We start from the raw sequence: 26,650 nt of genomic DNA, 5'->3' as shown, positions 1-26,650 counted from the left end.
ATACATGAAACAGTATACTACATGATATAGGTTTAGGAAAGGCCTTCCCAATAAGACTCCATCTACTCAAGATTCAAGGCTAACAACTCTCAAGTGGAACGTCGTAAAACTAAAAAGCTTTCGTACAGTTAAAAAACAATCAACTGAGTGAAGAGGAATCCCACAGAATGGGAGAGAATCGTGCGTAGCTATACATCTGACAGAGAATTAATACCCAGAATATATGAAGAACTCAAAAAACAAACAACAACAAAAATAACAAAACAATCAACTGAAACGAAAACAATACAAATGACCCAGTTAAAAAAAATGGGTCTGGGACCTGGAGAAAAGAATGCTCAAAAGAAAAAAATATGGCTAAGAAACATCTCACAAATGTTCATTGTCCCTGACAATTAGGGAAATGCAAATGAAAACAACTTTTGAGATTTCACCTTACCCCAGTCAGAATGGCAAAGATCAACAAAAGAACCTACAGCACATGCTGGAGGGGATGGGGGGGGGACACGACTCCCATTCATTGTTGGTGAAATGGCACACTGTTGCAGCACTCTGGAAATCAGCAGAGAGAATTCTCAAAAGGCTAAAAATAAACCAACCACAGGACCCGGCTACAGCACTTGACATCTTACTCTGAAGGTACTTGCTCGGCCATGTTCATTGCTGCTCTATTCACAATAGCTAGGAAATGGGAACAGCCTGAATGATGGTGACCTGAATGGATAATGAAACATATACACTATGGAGTATTATGCAGCTGTAAAAAAATAAAATCATCAACTTTCCAGGTAAATGGGTGGGACTAGAAAAGATCATATTGAGTGAAGTAACCATTGTAACAATAACAATCAATGAAAGAAAATTAATCAAAGAATATATAAGAGGCCAAGAATTTGAAAAAAATCAAGGAAGGATATATGGGAAGGTTTAAAAGGAGGAAAAAAGGGGAGCAAATGATGTAATTATATTATGATATCAAAAAATAAAGAATTTTGAAAAATTATGTGTGCACCACATCCATACCCAGTGGCTGAAGAGGGCAGAGAGTATTGGATTCTCTGGAAGGGCAGTTACTGATGGTTTGGAGCCACCATGTAGGTGTTAGGAACTGAACCTGGGTCCTGTGGACGAGCCACTAATGCTCATAACCGATGAGGCATCTCTCCAGCCACGATGGCTGGAACTTTTGAGCTCACTTCTCCAATAAGTTGCCTTTTGCATTTATTATTTACTTACTGTGTGTGCACATGTGTCATGGCATACATGTGGAGGTGAGAGGATAACCTGCAAAAATCTGTTCATGGGGATCATAGGGATCAAACTCAGGCCATTCACCTGCTAAGCCACTTCACTGGCCCAGATGGTTGTAAAACCCATGAGCTGGGTGTTGCTGGGTCTCCTCTCCCAGGTTCCCGGCTGCAAGGCCCCTGTATGATAAATGATGTTTAACCTGAAATCCAACTCAGTGTCACTCTACTGGGCCTTGAAGAATATTATTTAAAACAATAACCACATTAGTAAAGTTAAAATAATGAACACCTGCGAACCTCATCCTAAAGCAGTGGTTCTCAACCTTCCTGATGCTGTGACCCTTTAACACAGTTCCTCATGCTGTGCTGACCCCCAACCAGAAAATCATTTCCGTTGCTACTTCCTAACTGTAATTGTTACTCTTATGAACTGTAACGCAAATATCTATGTTTTCTGATGGTCTTAGGTGACCCCTGTGAAAGGCTCGTTCGACCCGTAAAGTGTTGCCACCCACAGGTTGAGACCAGCTGTCCTAGAGCAAGACCTTTACAAGAAACTTCGATGGGCTTCCCCTCGCTCATCATACAAATCTCGAAGGTCTTGTGCAGGTAACCATCGCTGCGGTGTGTTCGTGACGCCAAGGCTATGTCATATCCAGAAGGCAGAAGAGAGCCCTCCCATCTATCCTCTGGCTCTGACACATTTCCACGCCACTCCCCCTTTCTGCAATGTTCTCTGCACCTTAGATGAGATGTAAAGCTTGAGTGCTGAATTAACAAACCCATGGTGAGGAAAAAAAAATCTCCACGGGAGGCTATACCGATGGTTCAGTTAGTAAAGTCCTTGTTGAACAAACATGAGGACCTGAGTTTGAATCCCATAGTGCACTTAAAAACGCTGGATGTCTGTCATGTTGGCGCATACCTTTCATCCCAGCAGAGGCAAGTGCCAAGAGAGCCAGAGCTACATAATAGCGAGACCCTGTCTCAAAACAAGGTATCCTGGATGTGGTAGCACATACCTGTGATCCCAGCACTGGGGAGGCAGAGAGAGGAGGCCAAACAGACCAGCTACAGAGATTCAGGTTCAGTGAGAGATACTGTCTCCAAAAATAAGGTGGGTCGTGATTAAGAGAGTTGATTCAGACCTTCACACACACATGCGCAAACACACAATCCCTCTCTCTCACACACATACATACACACACAACACCTGTTAACCACAGCTGGGTACAGCGGTCTACACCTGTATTCTCTGAATTTCAGAGGCTGAAGTGGGAAGATGAGTCCAAGGCCAGCTTGGACTACATAGCAAGAACCTGTCTCAGAAAAAAAATAAACACAACACAAGTTGATTAAGCATGGAAAGAGTGTTGACTTTAACGTTCGGTAGACTCAGCTAATAATTTTGCTGAAAATATCCAAGCTTTTCTTTCTCAGATGGCCACTGGGGGTCAGCAGAGCAAATTAGAGGATAAAAGTCTTTCGGGAAGACTTGAGCTAATTCTACCTCCAGCTCTGCTCAGAAGGTACAGTGCCACCTAACAGAACTGAGCCTCTAGCAAGCCCTTTAGTACAGCTGGGGTAGGATTCACGGCAAGAGCCAGGTTCTGTGGTGTTTATTTAAAAAGGGACATTTCTAGTTCTCCCACAAAGACTCACTCTCCAGAAGGAATTAGGAGACTCAGCTCAGCTCCCCAGGATTCTTGTGTGAGCCTGTATGCCAAGGCTGCAGGTGGAGGGCAACAGACAACTTTGGGAAGCAGTTCTCTCCTTCCGCCATGTGGGGCCTGGGGAGCAAACTCAGATGGTCAGCTTGGGAGCAGGCATCCTTTCAACCCAGGGAGTCATCTTCATGGCTCTTCCTAGGACTCTTTTTAAGTCCAAATTTGTACTTTCATTATAGCAATACCTCCCTCCTTCAGAGAAAAACCCTTTAAATTCTGACGTGGAGATGGCCCAGATGGGATCGGTGCAGTATCTAATGGTCAATGGTCAGTCATTAAATATCTAGGATGACAGAAAGGTATTGGGGGGTGGGGTCAGAAAAAGGAGGAAGTTGTAAGTTACCACTACTCGAACTACTACAAGCGGGAAATCAGCAACCAGTCTCCTACTGCTGCTTGTGAGAAGAAATGTACCCATGCTACTTCCTCGGTTTGAGTTCCAGATCAGAGAATGGGGGAAAGGAGAAGATACTAACTAATGCCATCCCCTGTAGCAGAAAGCCTAACATTCCTGGGGAAGGGGCAGTTTTACCCTGCAGGGCCCTTGACCCTAGGCATCTCTTGGTTATTCTACAGCTAAGGTTCTCTAACGTCCCAAGTATTCTGGCCAGATACAGAGAGCTGTAAAGTAGGTATGGTGGTGGTGTTTCTTCCAGTGTTTGCTTGTTGTGGGTTTGTTTTTACTCAATGGTATTTATATCCAAATAGTATCACTCAAGCCACATTTATTCAGTATTGTGTTTTTACTTGGGGGGGGGGATGAGGAGGAAGGAGCAAAAACAGTGTCTCTTTGGAGTCTCCCAAGTGTATGGGACTCCAAAGTATATGTACGGGGACTGGATGGCATGGCCAGGCAAATCAGATGGAAGGCCCCTCAGACTCTTTTTTTCTACTGATTCCTACAAATAAAATGCTAAGTGACCAATCTGTGGTACCTGATAAATGCCTTCCAGCTGGCTTTCTACATAGGCTACAGACATCTAGACAGCATCATCTTTCTGCTTTCTCCTTTTCCAGAATAAAACTCACCTAGGAAACTAGGGAACTCCAAGTACAGTACAGTTTATATAGAATGCAGCTGGTAAGCTGTCTCCCCATCCTCCCCATCCACTAAGCCAGGAAGGCGCTGAGAGTAGAATTTCCTGCCTGGCTTCTCGGAGGGCTAGCCAGCTTGCTCTGGCAGATTCCACATGGAGGGCTGTGGGCTGTAAGTCTCTAGTGCACAGTCCTCTCCTTTTGCCGATGATAATCTGGGGTAGGAAAGAACACAGCACATTATTTTCAGGCTGAACTCCCAACTTCCCACCCCCAACTTCCAGGGTTTGCTGTTATCCACATTAAAAAGAGTTCTAGTTACCTAGAACCCTGCCATGTAAGAAAAAAAAAAGTGCCTTACTGTAAGGAAAGAAGCGCACACGCATGCTGATTTCTCGGGCTGTCTTCAGGATTTCAACAGCCTGGAAGGAACACGGCAGCTTGTACAAATGAAGAGATATTACCCAGGACAGAAACATAACAAAGGAATGTAATGTGCCACTTCAAACATCTAGGTCACTGACAGCTGCTCTCTTCTGGTACACTTCCCTTGAAGAGATGCTTTCTTACAGATTAGGCTAATCCTGTCCAACCTGTCCTACCTGAGATGGCTTCTTACACAACTACAGCCCAGGTGCCATGCTTACTTTGCTGTGCTCAATATCCTGGAAATCTACATCATTCACAGCTAGAACTTGGTCCCCTTCTTGAAGTCCTGCTCGATGTGCATCCGAGTCTGGAATCACCTGTTAGTAAAGGGATAGCACATGTAACTGAGACAGAATAGTTTCAGGAGACGGCAGGGGAAATGCAGTGCTGTTCAAATGTGTTATTTTCTGGGACACCACAGGGAAATAGCGGCTTGTCAAATGAAATTTGGTTCTCAGTTTGGTTTTGGCCTTTTTTTTCTTTTTTGGTTTTTGAGACAGGGTTTCTTTGTGTAGTACTGGAACTCGATCCATACACCAGGCAGCCTTGTACTCAGAGATCCATCTCCTCTGCCTCCCCGAGTGCTGGGATCAAAGGCGTGCCATTGGCTTTATAGATTCTTTTTTGTTGTTGTTTGGTTTTTTTCAAGAAAGTTTCTCTGTGTAGCCCTGGCTGTCCTTAAACTCAGAGATCCGCCTGCCTGTGCCTCCAGAGTGCTGGGATTAAAGGTGTGCACCACCACCGCCCGGCCTGCTTTATAGATTCTTATTACTGACTCCCTATCTTCCTGCTTCTGCCTCTAGAGTCCTCAGATTACTGGCATGCCCCACCACACCTGACCCAAATGCAATTTTGAGAAGGAAAGGGTGAATTCCTATTATGTCCATTCTATGACTCTATTGGCTCATCCATTTTCCAGCCATTGGGGTACCAGTGTATTTTAATAAATGCCCTTTGTTAAAAGGGAAGTAGCTAGTAATATAGTTTGCCACACACACATTCATATACAGACCTTGGAGATGAAGATGCCTAGCTGGGAGGCCTTTCCTCCTCGGATGTTAAATCCCAACTGAAAGACAGGGGCACAGAATGGGGACTCAGTACAGACCACAGACACAAGAACATTCAGGAGCATCAGTGTACTCAGAAGAAAAGGAGACACTATGGAAGCATCAGCTTTTCTGGTCACCTACTTCCCAATCCACATCCACACCCCAACCATGGCCAACTTTTGGCATGGACAAAATGTAGACTAGAACAGGAATCTCTGTAAGTTTACCTGAGCGCCAGGGGGCTTCTTCAGTGTGACAATTCGGGGCAGAAACTGGGTCAGCTCATTGTTGTAGTCTGGGTGGTACACTCTCTGTAAGACACAGCAATCTCAGAAATCTTATTCCCAGTCTTGGATGTCACATCTACCTTCCTTTAGAACATTAATAAATCAGCTATAAGTCAGGAAGTGGTAAAGTCATAGACTCAGTTTACATAGTAACAGTCTAAATGAGATATTCCATGTCAGGAGTAGCAGCCCCAGAGATCACTATTCCTTTTTTTTTTTTTAATTGACAGGATGGAAACTAAGGTTCTGAATTTTCAGAATTCACTTGCGTGAAAGGCTCTGGCAGGATGATTCTACAAGCAGGTTCCAATGGGTCCCTGTTGCTTGGAATTCACCTAAGAATCACTCCCCATTGAGTTGCATAACCCTGCCACTTTATCTTTCGTATATCTCATACTTGGAGGTGGGTAGTTCAGGAATGCAGATGGTTCCCACCTCATGAGGAGGAATCCATGCTGGAGGATTCTCATAGGCAGGCAGGAAAACCACTGGGTAGTCATCATAAGGAATCCGGGTGTCCATTTCAGGCAAAGCCCTGAAAAGGATAAATCAAAGCAAACAAAAATGATTTAAAAAGGACCAAGCTCTCTTAAGTTTCAGAAGGAATCCCATCCTAAGGCCATCCATTTATGGGCCTAGCCCATAAGGAGGTGTTAAGACTGGAGCGGGGAAAGGTGGCCAAAAAAAAAATCTATCAATTTTTCTAAATATCTAGATGCCTAGGACCTTGTTAAGCACTCTAATGGCATGTTCTCATTTCTCACAATTCTATAAATACAGGTGTCACCACCTTCAACCTAGGGATGAGGAAATTAGGATCGTATCTACAAAGGTCTACCTTAAAACAGCAAGGGAGAGCCAACTCTTAACTATCCCATAGGGCTTGGGGACAGGCACCGTCCCACTTTCTCTAGAGGTGCTTAGTCAAGGTGCTGTCTACAGGTGGACTCCGTCAGGACCGACTGCCTTCCAGATCCGGGTCCCGCATCCCGCCCGAATCCCGCGCTCACGACCACTTAACGCAGCACCACCTCACCGGCAAACAGGCCTCCCTCCGCGGCGCCTCGGCTCGCGGCCAATCCGGCCCAGGAACCGGAAGCGGATGCTTGCTAGCAGCGAGCACGGGCGGAGCTCGCTCTGGGCGAGCCGGCTCCCAAGCTCCCCCCGCCCCCCCCGGCGTCACGTTGTGCGTGCTCACACGCGTGCTCCTGTCACAGGCTTGTCTGCGCTCCGATTGGCTGGCGCCTCTGGGATCAATTTGAAACTTGGCGGTTAAAGCTCCAGTTGGAACAGGGCGCCAGGGAAGATCCGGGAAAAGGACGTGTAGCTTGGTGAGTTACGGGGCCGCGGGAGCTCAGATCCTGCCCTTTCCAGCACGTTAGGGCTTTGGCATAGTTGCTGTGTCCGCTGGAGTTTATTTGCGTTTGATTTCAGATAGCACAGTGTTGGGACTGATTAGACGGTGGCCAAGTCTGAGAGTGACCCGAGACAGTGATCCCGCTGGGAAGGGAGGCTGTACCGCCGAGTGCCGAGGTCTCCTCCTGCCTGCGGGACTTTCCACTCCGGCCAGCCTCCTCCGGAGCCCCCGCGGAGAGCCGGCTTCACTCCGCGCCGACACCTACAGAGCTGCTACCATGAAAGAAGAGGTGAAGGGAATTCCTGTGAGAGTGGCACTGCGTTGTCGCCCCCTGGTCTCTAAAGAGATTAATGAGGGCTGCCAGACGTGCCTTTCCTTTGTGCCCGGAGAGCCTCAGGTGGGTAAGAGTTGAGAGCCGCTTTTCACAGCTGCCTCGGCGGCTAGGCAGCAGGAGGGGCGTGGTCTGGGTGTTTAGCTCCCGCCCCAAGCCTTGTCTCTTGCCTTTTGCAGGTGGTGGTTGGTACTGATAAATCGTTTACCTACGATTTTGTGTTTGACCCCTCTACTGAACAGGAAGAGGTCTTTAATACAGCAGTAGCTCCACTCATAAAAGGCATATTTAAAGGTGAGGCTGTTTAATTCACTGACCGTTTTTTGAGCATATATTATGTGTGGGTCATATAGGCACTACAAATAGGAATGGCTGAAACAGACTCCATCCTTAAAAAAAAAACTCACAGCCTAGTAAAATCTTTCTACCCTTGAAGCCAGTTTTAGATTGTCCTGTTTATCTTTGACCTAGACATATTTTGTTGTCTTGGGATCACAGCTCTGAGTATGGTGGCACACGCCTTTAATCCCAGGGCTTGGGAGGCAAAGGCGGGCAGATCTCTGAGTTCCAGGCCAGCCTGGGCTACACAAAGAAACCCTGTCACACAAACACACAAAAAACAAAGCAAAATATAGACTATGTGGTCTTTGGTGCTGATGGTGTGCCAACCTGCTGGAGTCCCGAGCCACAGTATTCAGATAAGTAATAAAGCCTCTGAAGGAGTTCAAAGTCCAGAGGGTCAGAGAACAGGGAGAGGACTACATAAGTGAGTTTGAAGACATTGCAAAACTTAAAATTTTACATGTATTTTAAAATTTTTTGTGTGATTTTTCTTTTCTTTTTTTCCTAGAGTTTCTTATAGTCCAGGCTAGCTTTAAAACTCACAATGTAGCCAAAAATGGATGTGATGGTGCATGCTTTTAATCCTAGCACCCAGGGGGCAGGCAGAGGAAAGTGAATCTCTGTAAATTCAAGGGTAGCCTGGTCTGATATACACATATAGGGTTCCAGGTCAGCCAGGGCTACATAGTGAGACCCTGTTTAATGTGTAGCATGTGTGAATACACGCAATGAGTCCTACTGTAGAAGTTTCACTACTTTCCTACAAAGTGGTTATGAAAAATAGAAGGTTGGCACTAACTCCTTTTAGGGGAGTTTAGGTGAATTTCCAAGCATAGGGAACTTTTGAGACAGGTATTGAATGATGAGTAGAATTTTTTAGATTTTTTTTTAAAGCCCTTGAATACTATGACCAGTTAATAATCTTTACTGCAGAGCTAAGGTTTATAATAGCAGGATTCCAAAGAGAGTAGAACCTGAGAGATGTCTAATTATTATTTTAGTACAGTGCTTATTCATTTTTTCTAATTATTTGAGAATTTCATACATGCATATAATGTGTTTTTATCAAATCTTCTCCCATCTCCTCTCCTCCAATTCTTCCCCTGTCTCTAGCACATACACTCTCTTTTTTCTTAAACACAAAGTCTATTTAATGGTGCCAGTATGTAGAAACATCTTATGGAGCGTGGGTAGCTTCTGCAGGCCAGATCCCTGAAGAAAACCGATCCCTCCTCTAGTAACCATCAATTGCTAGTAGTTCCTCAGCTAGGTGTGGGACTTCGTGAGTGGCACCCTGTACCCCTGCTGGGATTTTGCCTGGCTTGATCTTGTGCAGATCTTAACAGCTATTCATTTAAAAATTGGAACCATATCATATTAGCGCTTTTAAATTATAAAATACATTGCATACAATCTAGCCTAACTTTTCATCTAAAGAAAAATGCTTTCTAGCAATTAGATGAACTTCCAGTGCCTTGTTTGTGGCAGGGTCTCATTTAGCCCAGGATGACCTCAAATTAGATATGTAGCAGAAGCTGACCCTTAACTCCTGATCCTTCTGTCTTTCCCCCTAAAGTCTTGGGGTTATGCACGTGCACCACTACAACCACCTCCAGTGTCTGTTGACATTTTTTCTTTGACAGAGAAGACATAGAATCATAGAGTAGCCCATTTGAGAGCTGCTTTCTTTTGGACATCTCCGTTTTTTGTTTGTTTGTTTGTTTGTTTGTTTTTGTGTTTTTTTTTGTTTTTTACAATTATTATTTTGTGTGAGTGTGTGTCACAGTGTGGGAGAAGGGAGTTGGGACAGCTTACAGGAAGGAGACGGTACTCTCCTACCGTCTGTGTCCCAGATATTGAAATCCATGTGCTGAACTATCTATCTTATCAGCCTTTATACAACTTTATTTATGTAACAAGGATCTCAATACTGAAAAGCTATTTACCACCCAGTAATTTCTACCCTGTGATCTTTGTTCAACATTCTAGGTAAGCTCAAGCCTTCTAAGCAACAGCTATTCAAATATGCTTTCATCCTTTAAAAGTGATACCATAGGTACTGGACTCATGGCCCAGTGGTTAAGAATGCTTACTGCTCTTGCAGACGACCCAGGTTTGGTTCCCCACACTCACATCAAGCAGCTCACAAACTACTCATAACTCCAGTTGCAGGTTATCGGATGCCCTCTGGCCTCCACAGGCACCTGCCTGCGTGTGGTGCACATAAACTCACACAGGTACACACACTCATAAAAAAATTCATCACAAATCGTTCAGGAAAAAAAAATGAGTTCTTTCTTTAAAACACTTGGCAAAGCGTGACTAGGTCTGGGGGTTAGATGGTAGTAATGTGATAATGCAACTCGTATCTGACAGCCTTGCCATGCACTGACGACTCTTACAGGAAACAGTGAAGTATTCAGGGATCACTGGGTCAACAACTTATCACAAAGGATTATTGCTGAACTACAGTGTTTTCCCTGTAAATAGAGTTAGAAAAGAAAACTTAAGCCAGGCAGTGGTCGCTCTTGTCTTTAATCCCAGCACTCAGGGAGGCAGAGGCAGGTGGATCTCTGATTTTAAGGCCAGCCTGGTCTACAAAGTGGGTTTCAGGATAACCAGGGATACACAGAGAAACTCCGTCTCGTAAAACCAAAAGAAAAGGTCAAAAAACAAACAACAAAACTTAAATGATGCCATGTCTCAGGGTATAGTGAATATCTAAATGTATGCACATGTCTGTACAGGTGTCCTTGCTCATGCATGTCTTTTAGAGGTCAGAGGTCAACAGGTGTTTTCCTCCATTGCTCTCCATCTTTTTTTTTTTTTTTTTTTTGGTGAGGCAGGGTTCCTCACTGAACCATTTCAGCTAAACTGACTGGCGGGCAAGTCCCCAGGATCCACCTGTGTCTGCCCTCCCAGTGTTGGGTTTACACAGCTGTATGTTATTTGTTTAGTGTGAATTGTGGTGCTGATGTGTCACAATGAACATGTGAGGGTCAGAGAACAGCGTGCAGGAGTTAGTTCTTCCACTGTTCGGGTTCTGGGGACCAAATGCAGGTCGTCAGGCTTGGCAGTAAGTGCTGTTACTCACCAGGCCATCTTGCCAGCCCTGTTTTTTCTTTGAGACAAGGTCTCAATGTAGTGCAGCCTTTCCTAGAACTCACTAAATAACTAGGGATGACCTTGAACTTTTGGGTCTCTCTGTGACCTTCCAAGTGTCGGGATTCCAGATGTGCACCTCTGTCCTTGGTTTGGTTTATTGTGTGCTGGCAAGCAAACCAGGGCTTTTGCTTGCTAGGAAAGTACTCTACAAAGTGAGCTCTATCTATTCCCTCGTTTTAAAACTTAAACACGGTAGTTACAGAAACGTTGTAAGAACAGCATAAAGAAGCCCTTTTTCCCGGAATCCTTTGTGGTAAGTTGTTGCCCCAGTGATCCCCGAATACTTCACTGTTTCCTGTAAGAGTCGTCAGTGCATGGCAAGGCTGTCAGACACGAGGTGCATTATCACATTACCACCATCTAACCCCCAGACCTAGTCACGCTTTGCCAAGTGTTTTATTAATGTCCTTTAATAGCAAAAGGATTTAGTTCAAAAATCATGTTATTTAGTCCCCAAGTATAGAGTAGTTCTTGAACGTTTGTTTACTGTGTTCTTTTAAACTTTCATTGTCTTGATACTTGAAGATTACAGAGCACTTACCTATATGTTTCTGTTTGCTTTTTTTTTTTTTTTTTTTTTTTGGTTTTTAGAGACAGGGTTTCTCTATGTAGCTTTGCGCCTTTCCTGGAACTCACTTGGTAGCCCAGGCTGGCCTCGAACTCACAGAGATCCGCCTGCCTCTGCCTCCCAAGTGCTGGGATTAAAGGCGTGCGCCACCACCGCCCGGCCTTCTGTTTGCTTTTATCTGACATTATGATAAAATCTGAGCTGTGTGTTTTTTAGCCAGAAATACCACAGGTTTGCTTCTGTATTTTCACTGATTCCTGTCAGGCAGTACATGGTTTTGATTTGTCTATATTTTTTTTTTGTTTGTTTTTTGAGACAGGGTTTCTCTGTGTAGCTTTGCGCCTTTCCTGGGACTCACTTGGTAGCCCAGGCTGGCCTCGAACTCACAGAGATCCGCCTGCCTCTGCCTCCCGAGTGCTGGGATTAAAGGCGTGCGCCACCACCGCCCGGCTTTGATTTGTCTATTACTGCTGATGTTCATTCTGATAATCTAAGGTATAAATCTGCCAAATTTTCCCACTTACTGTAAAGTTAGTGTTTTCTTGCCTTTTTGCATATTTGAAAAACATATGGTTCTAATTCTCTTCTAATTACTTTTCTCTTTTCTATGACTTTGTTAATTTTCATCTAATTAACTATTTCTTCCCTCCACTCTCTTCCTCATCCTATTTATTTTTAATAATTAAATTGTCCCCCCTTCCTTTCCCCTCTCCAACTCCTAACATGTCTCACCACTTTTTCCCTTAAGTATATGGCCTATTTTTAACTGTTATAGTTAACACACTCTCTTTCTCTGTGTTCCTCTCTGTGTCTCTCTCTGTCTCTCTGTCTCTGTCTCTCTCCAGTGCATAATATGTCAATAGAAGCTGCTGAGTCTGTTTCGTGTTGCTTATATGTATATGATTTCAGGACTGACCACTTAACCAATTAAGGGGGAACATCCCTGGGGAAGACTAATTCTCCCTCTCTCAGCAGCTGTTAATTGCCTGTAGTTCTTTGTGTAAGAGCGGGGCCCTGTGAGGTTTCCCCCTTCCACGTTAGCGTGTCTGTTGGTATTGGCCTTCTTCAGGTCTTGTTTAGGCATCTATACTGTTGAGGTATCATGAGTGAAGCCTGTCTGTCTTTTCTAGGTGGGTATAAGGATAAGTGTTTAGAATGCAATTAGGAATTATACTGGTTTAGTAAAGCAGCTGTAGTAGGTTCTACAAGATCCATGACCTCACTAACCTCGGGTAATTGTCTAGGTTCTGTGTATCAGGCATGATTTCCTTCCTGTCAAGGGGGCCTTAGTCCAATTAGAAAGCAGTTGGTTACCACCAAGATATTGAGTGTCACTATTGAACCTTTAGGGCTATCATGCTATGCTGGTCACTGTTGTGATTCATAGGCTTCACAGCTAGGTCGGACTATTGGTTACTTCCCTCGCTTGGCAGTTTGCTTAGCACTTTCATATGCTATGAAAGCTAGTCCCCAGGGAGGAAGCTTCCAGGTCAGATCCATTGTAGATCCCCAAGTCCAGTGTCCAAAGTGCACGGTATCTTCAGCAACAGGGACTTAACCTTCAGCCTCTGGGATGCAACAGTAGTAGCCTGTATTGTACTGGGAGTCGCGTTTCCTCTGACCAACAACTTGAAAGGAGGTTTCTCATTTCTAGTACTAGGATTTTTGTTAGATAATCTATGACTCTTGAGGGGGAACATTGTCAACCCAGGTGGCATAAGTTCACTTAAACTATATATGCATATACATACACTTATATGTATTATATGTAATTTTAATAAAAATAGTATGATTCCTTATGGAATCCTCAAACATCCTTAGTATTATTTGTCCCTCTACCTCCCGCTCCCGTATTGTCCTCTCTAGCTCCTCTGCAATTAAAGCCCCACCACCATTTTCCTCTTTCCCCCTTCATATCACATGCATCCTGTTATTTGTTTTGAAAACAGAGTCTCATTGTTTTGAAAACAGCAGACTTTGAATGCATTATGTAATGCAGTAGAGAACCTGTAATTCTTTTGCCTCATTCTCCTGAATGTCAGGCTTACAGGCCTGAGCCACCATGCCCCGCTACCACCCCTGTTTTCTTTAGCCATTTCTGAAACAAAGTATTTTTTTAGACTCTTCACTATCTGGTCAGTTTCCTCAAATGTGCTCCCATAGTTTAGTAAGAGTGCAATAGTTGTACTTTTTATTCGTCTATTTTTTGTTATGTGTGTGTCTGTCTTTTCTGCCTGCCTGCCTACCTTTCTCTGTGTGAGAGTATGTGCACATGAGTCCAGGTGTCCATAGAGGCCACAAGTGTCAGATTCCTCTGGAGCTGGTTGTGAGCCACCTGAAGTGGGTGCTTGGGAGTTGAACTCAGGTCCTCTGGAAGAGCGGTGCACTCTCTTAACCACAGAGCCATTCCTTCAGCCCCTTCTTTGGTATTCTTAACCTGGGACTTATGGGAATGAAACTATTATTTGAAGACAACAGCAAGTATAAAGTGATTCAGATATACATGTGTTTGTTTAACACCAGTCTTTTTGTTTGTTTTTTTTGTTTTGTTTTGTTTTGGTTTTTTGAGTCAGGGTTTCTCTGTGTAGCTTTGCGCCTGTCCTGGAGCTCACTTGGTAGCCCAGGCTGACCTTGAACTCACAGAGATCCGCCTGCCTCTGCCTCCTGAGTGCGGGGATTAAAGGCGTGCGCCACTGCTGCCCGACTTAACACCATTCTTAAATTCAAGAACAAATCTAGTTTTTTTTATATTCAGCTCAATAGTATCCCCTTATACTCTGGACTCCTGGTACCAGAGTCCGGAGTGCTTTAGACACAGTACTAAAACCTGGTTTCCCAAGATGTTGCCGCTTGTCCCTATCTGTGATATTGTAGAAAGTTAGAGAATGTTATTTTCTTGTCCCACAGTCATATCAGGTTATAGCAGCAATATATCAATTTACAGGTTAAGAGCTTTCACTTAGAGCAGAAAGGTCTCTTCCCCCCCCCCTTCTCCCCTCTCCTCTCTTTTCCTCTCCCCTCTCCTCCCCTCCCCTCTTCTCTCCTCTCCTCTTCTGACAGGGTCTGGCTTGCTTGGAACTTGCTGTGTAGACTAGGCTGGCTTAAAATCCACAGAAATCTGCCTGCTTTTGCCTCCCAAGTGCTGAAATTCAAGGTGTTGAACTACCACGCCAGAAAAGTTCTTTTTAAAACTTCAGAGTTATCAGTTAAATGAGCATGTTTTTTTTTTCAAAATTTAATTTTTTTTCCATTTTCTATTTTTAGGTTTTAAAAAGTTGTGGGGTTTTGGGGGTGGGTTTGTTTGCTTGCTGGCTTGCTTGCTTTATGTATGGGTGTTTTGACTGGATTTGCGTTTGTATACACGTACATGCAGTGTCTGTGGAGGCCAGAAGAGGGCATTGGATCCCCTGAGACTGGAGTTTCTGGTAGTTGTAAGCCACCATGTGTGTGCTGGGAACCAAACCTGGGTCTTCTAGAAGAGCAGCCAGTGTTTGTAACTGCTAAGCCATCTCTCCAGTCCCAAGATTTTTCTTTTTAACTCCAAAATTATCTAGGTAAATAGATGACAGCTTTGGCAAAAATACAATGGCTGTTTTAACAGAGTTGCCTTTAGACTGTGTCTAATCCTCTCATAAGGGAAGGCTTTCTGGGGTATTTATTAGATGTTGAAGTAAATTTGAATTTACAGTTTCTTTAGCTCCTACTTTATAGTTAATTAGTAGTTATAATAAATTGAATGTGTGAATGACCCATATATTATCTAATTGTTTATTTTTTAAAAAATTGCTATAGTTGTAGCTAGGATTACCTGCTTCCAGTTTCAGTCAAAACTCAAAACTTATGGTATAAAAGGAAATGTACAAGTAGTATTCTATATTCTCTGGCAAGACAAAAAATAAAAATAGATGTAGAAAATAATACTTTGATTTGAATTAAGCTCAAACAGGTATACATCTTACCTGTCTTTCTGCAAACAATACAGATTGGATAGGCAACAATAGGAAACACAGCCACTATTTCATGCTGCATTCCATTTAATAATTTATAAAATACAACTAGAAAAAAACCCAAAGTTGTTTACTATCCTATTAGTCACAGATAATCATCACAATGTGAGTTCATAGCCTTTTGATCTTTTCCTCTATTTTTACTTACACTTAAATTACTTTTTTTTTCTTTTTTCTTTTTCTTTATCTTTTTTTTTTTTTTCTGGAGCTGAGGACCGAACCCAGGGCCTTGCGCTTGCTAGGCAAGCGCTCTACCACTGAGCTAAATCCCCAACCCCCCCCCCCCTTAAATCACTTTTAACCTGCTATTTTTTCCTTTTTTCCCCCAGTTAATTGTGTCATGGACTTTTTTCTTTAATTTCTGCCCTGTTTTGGAGACAGAGTATCACTATCCTTATGTAACTCAATCTGATCTTGAATTTTTTTCTTTTTTTGAAACAGGGTCTCAATGTTTTACCCTGGTTGGCCTCGAACTCGCTATTACTGTGTAGTTCTGCCTTGTCTCATACTCAGAGATCCTCCTGCCTCTTCCTCCAGCATGTTGGGATTAAAGATGTGTTCTATCATACCCAGCTTGGCCTTGAACTCTTGAAAGTGCTGGCATTAACAGGAAAGCTCTACCAGGCTTGGTTCATGAGCATCTATGAATGGATTATTCTTTAGTAATACTCTATAAAAGCAAAGGATATATATGACAGTGAGTCATACTTAAATGCTATTTCTGCATGGATCCTGACAATATGGTCTGTATATGTTTAGATAGTTCAGATAGGGACTTTCATCAGTTGTAAAAAGAAAAGAAAAGAAAAAGGAAGTTACTGCTTTTCAAATTCTCTCCCCATCCCAACTCTTCTTTTTTCTTTATAGACTTATTTCTTTTTATTTTAAGAGCATGGGTGTTTTGACTTCTTGCGTGTCTGTGCACCACATGTGTAGCTGCTGCTCAGAGAGGGCATCGGATCCCCTGGACCTGGAGTTACAGACAGTTGTGGCTACCATGTGGGTGCTGGGAATCGAACCTGGGTTCTTTGAACGTGCAGCCAGGGCTCTTAACCACTGACCCATCTCTCCAGTCCCAGTCCAACTCTTAATTCTCCTGCCATAGCCACCTGAATTCTGGAATGCAAGAATGTGCTTTCATAAAAAAAAAAAATGTGCCCGCCCACCCACCCCCACCCACCCCTGTGGCTGCTAAGACTTCTAGTTACTTTCCATAATTTAGAATTGTCTGAGATAGGGAGTATTAAATCCTCAAATACATCTTTGAAAGGCTTTTACCATGACTTGGCTACCTTTGTTATCCTAGTCGCATCTGTATTTGACTTCCTAGCTTTTAAGCGCTTTCACAAGGTGGTGCAGTCCGAGGCCAGTATTTTTCTTTGGTTTTATGGAACCCACAGACCTTTTCTTTGTAGCTGCTATTCAAGGATTCTGTCTTAAGGAAGCAACTGTTAACTGAATGAATCGTTTTGAGCACCACTATCCATATGGCTTCTGTTTTGCCAGGATACAATGCAACTGTCCTGGCCTATGGGCAGACTGGTTCTGGAAAAACCTATTCAATGGGAGGTGCCTACACTGCAGAGCAAGAACATGAATCAACTATTGGGGTCATTCCCAGGGTAATACAACTGCTTTTCAAAGAAATTAATAAAAAGAGTGACTTTGAATTTACTCTGAAAGTGTCTTACTTGGAGGTAAGTGATTTCTCTCCAGTTATTCTGACTTCAGGATTATCTTTGAGTAGGCAAATACATCCAAATGAGATTTTTCCTGGCATGACTCAAATTAGTAAATTGAATTTTTAGTAAATTGCATTTTCATAAATTGATAGCAAAAACTTACTTGCTCAGTTGGATTTGGATCCGACCCAGTTCTTTTCTTAATTAGAATTATCTGCTTAATCTGATTGTTATAAGAATTGGCACTGCCATGCAAAACTATGATAGGAATTCTTTAATTTTAGCTTGGCTTGTATCACTGATTGCCTGTGGAATATGCAGAAAAGTGCTCCATTTCACTTTACTGCTAAAGCTTGAGTTATAATGCTGCTGCTGCTTCATGAAGAATGTTGTTAAAAATTAGGCAAAATATTATCCTGTGTAAGTGGTGATAAAATGTATATTTACTCAACAGGTACTTATTGAGCATCTACTATGTGCCAGACCCTGATCTGGGTACTCAGTTAGATCATGTACATGGGAGATATCAGTGAACTAACATTTTAAAGACCCTGTCCTTATAGGAACCTGCATTGTAGTGTATATCAGTATAAAATTGATTGGCCAATTAAATCTAACCTCACGACACCAAAAGGTATAAGGCATATGTAGAGAATTGGCTTCTAAGGAGCTAGTTTATTGGTTCTACTGCAGTGGTGCAGTTATATTTATGAGGAACAAGAATTAAACTTAAAAAATTTATGCATGTAATTATAAATTGTATGTAAACAGTTTATCCTGATGTTGAGTTGTAATATGTTTTCAGATACAATGTAATTATAAACTGTATATAAATAGTTCATTGTTGTTAATATGTTTTCAGATATAAGAGGTAAAATTAGAAGGTTAAAGATTATTACAATTACCCTTTATTTTCCAAAGATTTATTTATTTATTTATTTTGGTTTTTCGGGACAGGGTTTCTCTGTGTAGCTTTTGGAGCCTGTCCTGGAACTCACTTCTGTAGATCAGACTGGCCGCCTCGAACTCATAGAGATCCTCCTGCCTCTGCCTCCCAAGTGCTAGGATTGAAAGTGCCCAATGATTTGTTTTCTTCTTAATTATGTATATGTCTATTTGTATGTATGTGGGTATGGGCACGTGAGTGCAGATTCCCGACAGTTACAGGTACTTGTGAGCTGTCTGCTGTGGGTGTTGGGGACTAAACTTGGGTCCTCTACAAGAGCAGTACACTTTAGCCACTGATCCATCTCTCCAACCCCACCCAGATTAGCCTTCTTGAGTCTTGATTAATCCAGCCTTGGCCAAGGTAATTGAATATACAAATGATTTCAGAAGCTAGCATGTTAAATAATGCCATCAGCAATAACAGTAAATAAGTGTAGTGCTTATCATGTATGAAAGATTCTCTTAAGTAAAGTTTTACTGACGTATTAGTCACGACTCTTCTCTTCCCTTGCTCCCACCTCCCACCCTCCCTCCCCATAAGCAGCCATTGTTCATATTTTAATTGGTAAAAGTGATACTGTTATAGCATCACTAAGGAACTGACTTTGGGAGCTGGAGAGATGTCTCAGTGGTTCAAAGCACATGCTGTTCTTGGAGAGTACCCTGGGTGCAGTTCCTCCAGCTCTAGGGGACCAGATGCTGCAGGCCTCCACAGGCACCTGTATTCACATATACATACCCACATACATACAGACACACACACATAATTAAAATACAAATAAATCTTCTTTGAACTAGAACTGAATTTGAACACCCATATAACTTTTCATGTGCCTGCTAGTTCCAAGAGACTTTATCTTAAAAGCAGTATTAATTTTGTTATAATATGAATTCATCCCTATAAAATGTCAAGTTAATACATATAAAGTCCTTTTTCTTCTCCTCTTTATCCTTTCCTCTGCCCCTTCCCTTCCTTCTTTCCTCCTCCCCTCCCCCATCTCCTTTTCTTCTCTCTTCCTGCCCTTTTCCCTCTTCTGTCTTCCTTCCCCTCCAGTCTTCATCCTGTCTCTATTCTTCCCTCCTCTCCCCTTCCTCTCCTCTCTCCTCTCCTTTGTTTTCCCTTTTTATCTTTTGTTTGCACTGTTAGTTATCAACCTCAGAGCCTTGGAAATGATAGGCAAGGCAAGAGCTCTACCACAGAGCTGTACCCACAGCCATTACAGTCTTTAAAATTTCTGCAAGTGAGGTGTGTGTGTGTGTCTGTGTGTGTGTGTGTGTGTGTGTGTGTGTGTGTGTGTGTGTGTGTAAATTACTCATGATCTTGCAACCCACACAGAGATGGCCACTGTTAACATACTTTGCCACTTTCTTTCAACAATATCAGATTTACAATGAAGAAATTTTGGATCTTCTATGTCCATCTCGTGAGAAAGCTTCTCAAATTAATATCCGGGAGGATCCTAAGGAAGGCATAAAGGTGTGTTTTTCCTCTCTTTTCTTTCTTCTTTTGATGTTATTACAAATGTTGGTAAGTTCTAAAGGTTACATTCCTTTTCTTTGCTACTGTAGTTTTGAATGATTGCTAACATCTCAGTCTTTCAGGGGTTTTATTGGCTCTAATTCCTTTAGTTAATCTGGAATTGCTAGATGAGTGTTCTTGTGGGAAAAAAATAAAGGAAGATTCATATTCAGCTTCATCACTTTCTTCTTCTTGAAGGACATAAAAGCAATTAAAATATTGTTTACAGGGTTCTGAGACTGAGCCCTTTAGTATGGCAGCCACTTGCTACAGGATAGCATTTAGCTTATAATTAATTAAAATAGAACAATCTGTTCCTTAGGTACACTAGCCACACATCAAGGGTCACTTTCCTGTGTTGCTTCTGACTACTTTGTTGTCTAGCACAGATACATGAGATAGCCATGATCATAGACATTTCTACTGGACATGACCATCAGACACTGTACTGGGCTCTGGAATGATATAAAAAAGTAGAAAATTCAATACAACAATTTAGAGTACATAGCCCCATAGGGAAATGATCACTTATCTGAGAACTTTGGTCACGTGATCTAGGCACAGTGCTTGAGTATTCAGAACTAGAAGAACCAGGGTGTAGGTAGATGAGACTGAGTAGAACAGGCTTGGGGAAGTGTGTGTGGGAAATTGTAGCTTGTCCGTCTTCTCCTTTCCTTCCCACTCTTCACAAAGAACAGAGCAACCAGTTAGGGTATAAAGAGTAGATGCCTGTTCTTCTGAGTCTTTTTTCCTTCAGGATCTTAAGTTGTTATCCAGGTATTAAAGCCAGACTTGAAATATCAGGCCTGGTAAGTTTGAAATATACAGGAAGATAATTTGCATAATGAAGATAAGAAATCTGGGCAAAATATCTGCTATCACCAAGAAGAATGTGGGTGCTGAACTACGTCTTGACCATGTCTTAAAATGTTTTATGTGCCGTGCCCCACATGAAGGCAGGAATTGAATCCCAGGCATTGTTTGAGGCAAGACATGTGATTCAAAAAGATGTGTGTTCCTAACACAAATTGGTGTAAGAACAGTTTATAAACATTTTCAGATAGCGTTTAAGAAACAAACAAACAAGATGTCTGTTGAGATGGCCCAGCAGGTAAAAATGCTTGTCACCAAGCCTGACTCCTGCACGTTGTCTTCTGCCCTCTACCCATGTGCTTTGGCAGCCGATGGATTGCTGTAGCAGCTGTGTGTGTGGACACATACACTTACACAATAAATGAATTGTAAAAAAAAAAAAAAAAAGGAGTAACTATAGCAGGAAAGTAAAATAAGCCTAGACCAGTCTGTCTAGGACGGAAAACTTGGACTGGGAAGTGAAAAGAGCTGTGTTAGGAAAAGATTGTGAAGCCAGCCTAAACAGCTTCGTTTCTCCCTACCTGCCCCCAAACCCCACTAACAGCGTGTAATTAGGTAAAACTTCTGAAGGAAGGAAACATTGCTCTGGCTACTTACACATCTTATGTGTGCATGTATCTCTCCAACTTTATTGCTCCTGGAACTTGAGAGAGGATTTGAAAATGTCATTGTGTCCTCATCTAGTATAGGGGTTAGTAGTTTGCTGGCATTTTGCGAAGGCTGACTGGAAATGAAAATGAAGTGAGAGGGAGAAAGACTAGGCTGATGAAGATGCAACTGGGGAAATTATTGCCTTGTTTTTTCACATGAGGTATTATTGGTGTGGATGTGGTTTTTAAAAAAATGAAGTAACCAATTCCCAATAATATCTGAGTTGGTGATACATGGGATGAGAAGGAGTGATTTGAAGTTTTGAGACTGTGAGGGTAGAGCTGTTAATAGAAATGAACAGTAGTGAGGAGACTTGGTATTGGTAGAAGGAAGCAAGAGGAATTTGATTTCTAATGTACTGATTCCAAAGGATAAGTAGTCAGCAACTAGAAACTTCATAGGGAAGATTGGAGATCTTGGTTCTCAGCCATCATCATACAGTTCCCTGTTAAAAGTCCTCATTTTCACAGCCCCTCAATATGATGATATTCTCCTGGAACAGGAAGGCATTTTCCACTCCCTAATCCATGTATTTCTCTTCAAGCATTAGGAGAATGAGTCAAGGAAGCTTTTTTTTCTTTTGATATTAGATTGTGGGACTCACAGAGAAGACCGTGCTGGTTGCCTCGGACACTGTTTCCTGTCTAGAGCAGGGTAATAACTCCAGGACTGTGGCCTCCACAGCTATGAATTCCCAGTCATCTCGATCTCATGCCATCTTTACAATCTCCATAGAACAAAGGAAGAAAAATGACAAGTAAGTTAGAGCATTGCAGTTGTCATATGCTGTGAAAGCTGAATGCCTGGTGGCTGTTTCAGTTGACCGGACATTCAGACTTTATTTTATTATTTTTTTAAAATACTGGTTTTCTTTTTTTTTTTAAGATTTTTTTTATTTATTCATTATGTATACAGTATTCTGCCTGCATATATGGCTGCAGGCCAGAAGAGGGCACCAGATCTCATTACAGGTGTTTGTGAGCCACCATGTGGTTGATGGGTATTGAACTCAGGACCTTTGGAAGAGCAGTCAGTACTCTTAACCCCCGAGCCATCTCTCCAGCCTGACATTCAGACTTTATAATGATGAGTATTAATGACTGCTGTAACTACTTTTACAGTCTTGAAAGAAATGAAATGAGAGTTAGCCTATCAGCGTTGATAGCTAGGCTACTTTCAAACTTCTGTATTGTTTTCACCATGTCTTCCTGTTATCACAGAAACAGCAGTTTTCGTTCCAAGCTGCATCTTGTAGACCTTGCTGGATCAGAAAGACAGAAGAAAACCAAGGCTGAAGGAGATCGTCTGAAAGAGGGTGAGACAATTAAGGTCATGTCTCTCGATGAAAACGGCCATGCTTTTGTTGGTATTCTGAAGGGACTATTTCAGTTCTCCTTCTAAATATCTACAGTTCAAATTTGAGATTACTTTTACATATAGTGAAAAATGATTTTTTTTCCCCTTGTACCGATTCACAAACTCAGGTATGAAATTTGAATCTCTCCCTTGGTTTGATTTTATCTGGTCCAGTAAATTTTAGTTTTATCTCCACTCACATATAATTAAAATATTCCTCTTCCAGTTCTGTTATTCCGAGTACCTGCTGTCCCTTGCAGATGTTGCCATGTGTAAACCTTATCAGCATGGTTTCCATATCTTTGTTCAAGTTGTTGGTTAGAGAAGTGGGAAAGTTGATGCTATTGGAAACCATCTAGTATGACGTAACCCAGGGATATGCATGAACTATTTCTTTGGCATCTGTCTTTCATTTCCGAATGAGTTTTGTATGTGCTCTGGTTTTATAGTCACACTTTGGGTTTTAGCCTTTTTAATATAATTGTGAAGGTTCTCATACCTCCCTGTTCTTCTTTTAGCTGTTTAGTTCTGAGTTGTTTTCTTTGGGAGATTTACATAATTGAGATCTAACTCAGCATATTATATTTAAATTTGTACATGTCAGTGGATTTAGTATAGTCACAGAGTAGTGCAGACATCACTACAGCCTCATCTCAGAATGTTTTATTACCTCAAAGAGAAGCACCACAATTCCCATCTATCTCTAGATGAAATATAGGACCTTTGTGACTGACTTCTTAGTGTTAGATTTATTTGCAAGGTAAGCTCATGTAGCATGTTAATCAATATTTCATGCTTTTTTTTTTTTGGTTTTTTGAGACAGGGTTTCTCTGTGTAGTTTTGGTGCCTATCCTGGAGCTCGCTCTGTAGCCCAGGTTGGCCTCGAACTCACAGAGATCCGCCTGCCTCTGCCTCCCGAGTGCTGGGATTAAAGGCGTGCACCACCACCACCTGGCAATACTTCATTCTATTTTATTGCTGAATAATATTCAGCTGTATGCATATACCACATTTTGTCCCTTTATCAATTATCCAATGTTGGCTGTTGTAAATATTATTCTCTAATCCTCTCTAAATATATTTTTACACAGACAATTTGTTTTTGTTTTGAGATAACATCTCTCTATTTCTGGCTCACCTGGAATTCACTATGTAGACCAGGCCAGGATCTCATAGGATCCATCTGCCTCTGCCTCCTAAGTGCTGGAATTAAAGGTGTGTACCACTATGCCTGACCCCAGATAAACTTTTAAATATATCTTGATAATACACATAGGAATGGAATTACTGGATTATATGTTAACTCCATTTTAACTCTCTTTTGTAAAGTTATAAGTAGCATGCTCTACATTTCAATCCTTTTTAAAACATAAATGGGTGAATTTTAGTTGTTCATAAGTTGTTTAACCATCACCAAAATAAATTTTAGAATATTTTTATTTTTCCCCCAAAGAAACTAATATTCATTCACAGCCACTCCCTATTACCAATCAATTTTCTCCCTCTACAAACTTGACTCTTGGATCATTTCCTATAGAAGGAATTATGTAGTATGTGTCCAGTTTTCATGGACTGATTTTTTTTTTTTGAGCCAGCGCTAAGGATTGAACCTAGGTTATTGTGCATGCTAATCCTGAGCTACAGCTTCAGCCCTTCATTGACTGTTTTTCTCAAAGCATGTTTTCATAGTTCATTCATGTTGTAGCATGTATCAATGCTTCATTAATTTATGGAAAAGTAATATTTCACATGTTTTATTGACGTAGTCTTCCCTTGACAGATGTTTGTTTTTTAGTTTTGGGTTACTATGAATAATACTGCTATGAATTTTTTTTTCATGTAGTCCAGGCTGGCCTTGAACTTTTGATCTTCTCACCTCCACCTCCCAAGTGAATGAATATTTGTACACAAGTTTTTCTTAAAGATATATGTTTTCATTTCTCTTTGGTATATATCTAATAATAGAATTGCTGGCCTGGTACTTGCTATGTATACCAGGCTGACCTTGAATACACAGCAGGCTACCTGTCTCTGTCCCCTGAGTGCTAGGATTAAAGGCATGTGCCACCACACCAGGTATTTATGTCTTTTTAATTTTAGCCCTCCTAGTAGGTATGAAATAGTATCTCATTGTGGTTTTCATCTATATTTAATTAAGGGCTAAGTATGTTGAACATTGTTTCACATACTCATAATTTGTATATCTTTTTTGGGAAAATGACTGTTTCTATCATATTTATGCCCGATTAATTTCAGTTAATTTTTGTATGTCATTTTAAGATTATTTCCTCATTTCCAATCTTTTGCATGTGAATATCTAGATATCCAGTATCATTTGTTTGAAGACTATTCTTTTCCCACTGAATCTTGTTAATCCCCATGTAAAGAAGCAATTAGACTATTCTGCAGATCTGTGTCTCTGTTTTTACCAGTGCCTCCCTGACTTGATTAGTGTAGTTTTGTAGTAAATTTTGAAGTTGAGAAAGGTGATGCCTCTAACAGGTTTTTTTTCAAAACTGTATTGGTTATTCAGGGTTCCTTAAATTTCTATGGCAATTTGAGGATCAACCTGATTGATTTCTGCGAAGAAACCAACAGGAATTTTCATAGGTGTTGCATCCAATTAGCAGATCTGTGTGGAGAGCATTGCCACTTGAGCAGTGTTCAGTCTCACAGTCATGAACCGTGTCTCTTTTTCTTTACTGTCTTTTAATGAGCTTTACAGTTTTTGAAGTATTACTTTAATGCTCCTATTAATTTTATTTCTAAGTATTTTTTCAGCACTATTAAAATGGAGTTGTTTTCTTAATTTCATTTTAAAGTTGTTTATTGAGTTTAATATAATTGATCATGTATCCATTGGCCTGCACAATTTATTGGTTCTAACAGTTTGGTTAGACCTTTCAGGATGTCTGTCTACAGGATTGTGTCATTTGTGAAGAGAGAATTTTACTTCTTTCTTTCCAGCCTGGATGCTTTTATTCTTTAGTGCTTTTTCTTTTCTGCGTACATGTCCTTGCTTGAAGCTTCATTACGTTATTTGATAGAAATAGTAAGTGTGAATATTGTCATGTTCTTTTTTTTTTTTTTGGTTTTTCAAGACAGGGTTTCTCTGTGTAGCTTTGCGCCTTTCCTGGGACTCACTTGGTAGCCCAGGCTGGCCTCGAACTCACAGAGATCAGAGATCCGCCTGCCTCTGCCTCCCGAGTGCTGGGATTAAAGGCGTGCGCCACCACCACCTGGCTGTCATGTTCTTGATCTTGAGAGAAAAATCACAACAGGTTTTTTAAAATGGAGGCGGAGTTTCTGTCCTGACTGCCCGGTCCCAAATAAACATACAAAAGCTTATATTAATTACAAAATGCTTGACCGTAAGCTCAGGCTTATTATTAACCCATTTCTATTTATCTATGTATTGCCATGTGGCTATGGCTTTACTGGTTCTCTGGCATCTTGCTTCTTGGGTGGCTGGCTCTCATCTCTCTCGACTCTGACCTTCTTCATCTCAGTTCCCAGTTTGATTGTCCTGCCTAACTTTATCCTGCCTTGCTATTGGCGAAACAGCTTTATTATTAACCAATGAGAGTAATACATATTCACAGTGCACAAAAGGATCATCCCACAGCAGGGTTTTTTTCCCATGAGTGTATGTTTGCTATGCATTTTTCGTAGAAGTCTCCACACATGTTGGAGAAGCACTATGTCTCTCGTTTGTTGAGCATTGCTTTTATTAGGTATGGGTATTTGTCAGGTGCTTTTTCATCATCATTTTTGACATGGTTACATTGTTTTTATGCTTTCATTTATTCCTGATTGTTGCTGCTGTTTTCAGTTTTGTAACTTCCTTGAGTTAATTCTGTGTAGTTTCTCTTCTCTCTAGCTTGCCATAACAGAAGTTTCTGCTTACTTAGTTTAGTGATTAGCTAATTAGTTACAGATTTCCTTAAATGCTTGCACTTACAAATCTTCTGTCATTTACCAAGGGCTTTGTGCATGTAGGGGGCACACCTACACTCAGGCACTTTACAGCTCTGCTTTAGCGTTCATTGCTTGGGCAAATCTCAAATCTTA

General features: G+C 41.5%; 2 protein-coding genes across 8 annotated transcripts in view; one reads left to right on the top strand and one right to left on the bottom strand.

Annotated features, from left to right (window-relative positions):
- Positions 1-3,685: 3,685 nt before the first annotated feature.
- Positions 3,686-6,935, bottom strand: Pdzd11 (PDZ domain containing 11). 4 transcript variants are annotated; one of them, XM_006981153.4, is made up of 7 exons: positions 6,817-6,935; positions 6,216-6,315; positions 5,721-5,804; positions 5,454-5,510; positions 4,660-4,758; positions 4,374-4,434; positions 3,686-4,227 (listed from the first exon to the last, which is right to left on the bottom strand). In XM_006981153.4, exons 2-7 carry the CDS (start codon positions 6,300-6,302, stop codon positions 4,193-4,195), a joined length of 423 nt encoding a protein of 140 aa, XP_006981215.1. In that variant the 5' UTR covers positions 6,303-6,315; positions 6,817-6,935; the 3' UTR covers positions 3,686-4,192. The 4 variants fall into 4 exon arrangements, with proteins under 4 accessions (XP_006981215.1, XP_076418521.1, XP_042124990.1 ...); XM_076562406.1 differs by lacking the exon at positions 6,817-6,935 and adding an exon at positions 6,686-6,812; XM_042269056.2 differs by lacking the exon at positions 6,817-6,935 and adding an exon at positions 6,619-6,755.
- Positions 6,901-26,650, top strand: part of Kif4a (kinesin family member 4A) — a 117,585-nt gene continuing 97,835 nt past the window's right edge. For 3 of the 4 annotated variants that reach the window (XM_042269055.2, XM_076562400.1, XM_076562399.1), the window contains exons 1-7: positions 6,983-7,111; positions 7,215-7,534; positions 7,648-7,762; positions 17,057-17,247; positions 19,565-19,657; positions 21,814-21,980; positions 22,444-22,538. In XM_042269055.2, coding sequence (XP_042124989.1) covers positions 7,415-7,534; positions 7,648-7,762; positions 17,057-17,247; positions 19,565-19,657; positions 21,814-21,980; positions 22,444-22,538 — 781 coding nt within the window. In that variant the 5' untranslated portion in view covers positions 6,983-7,111; positions 7,215-7,414. Of the gene's footprint in view, positions 7,112-7,214; positions 7,535-7,647; positions 7,763-17,056; positions 17,248-19,564; positions 19,658-21,813; positions 21,981-22,443; positions 22,539-26,650 lie in introns of all 4 variants that reach the window. The other variant, XM_042269054.2, reaches the window with a different exon arrangement.

Source organism: Peromyscus maniculatus, chromosome X (genome assembly GCF_049852395.1).
Source record: "Peromyscus maniculatus bairdii isolate BWxNUB_F1_BW_parent chromosome X, HU_Pman_BW_mat_3.1, whole genome shotgun sequence".
Lineage (NCBI taxonomy): Eukaryota > Metazoa > Chordata > Mammalia > Rodentia > Cricetidae > Peromyscus > Peromyscus maniculatus.
This window is presented reverse-complemented; position numbering and strand designations above follow the sequence as displayed.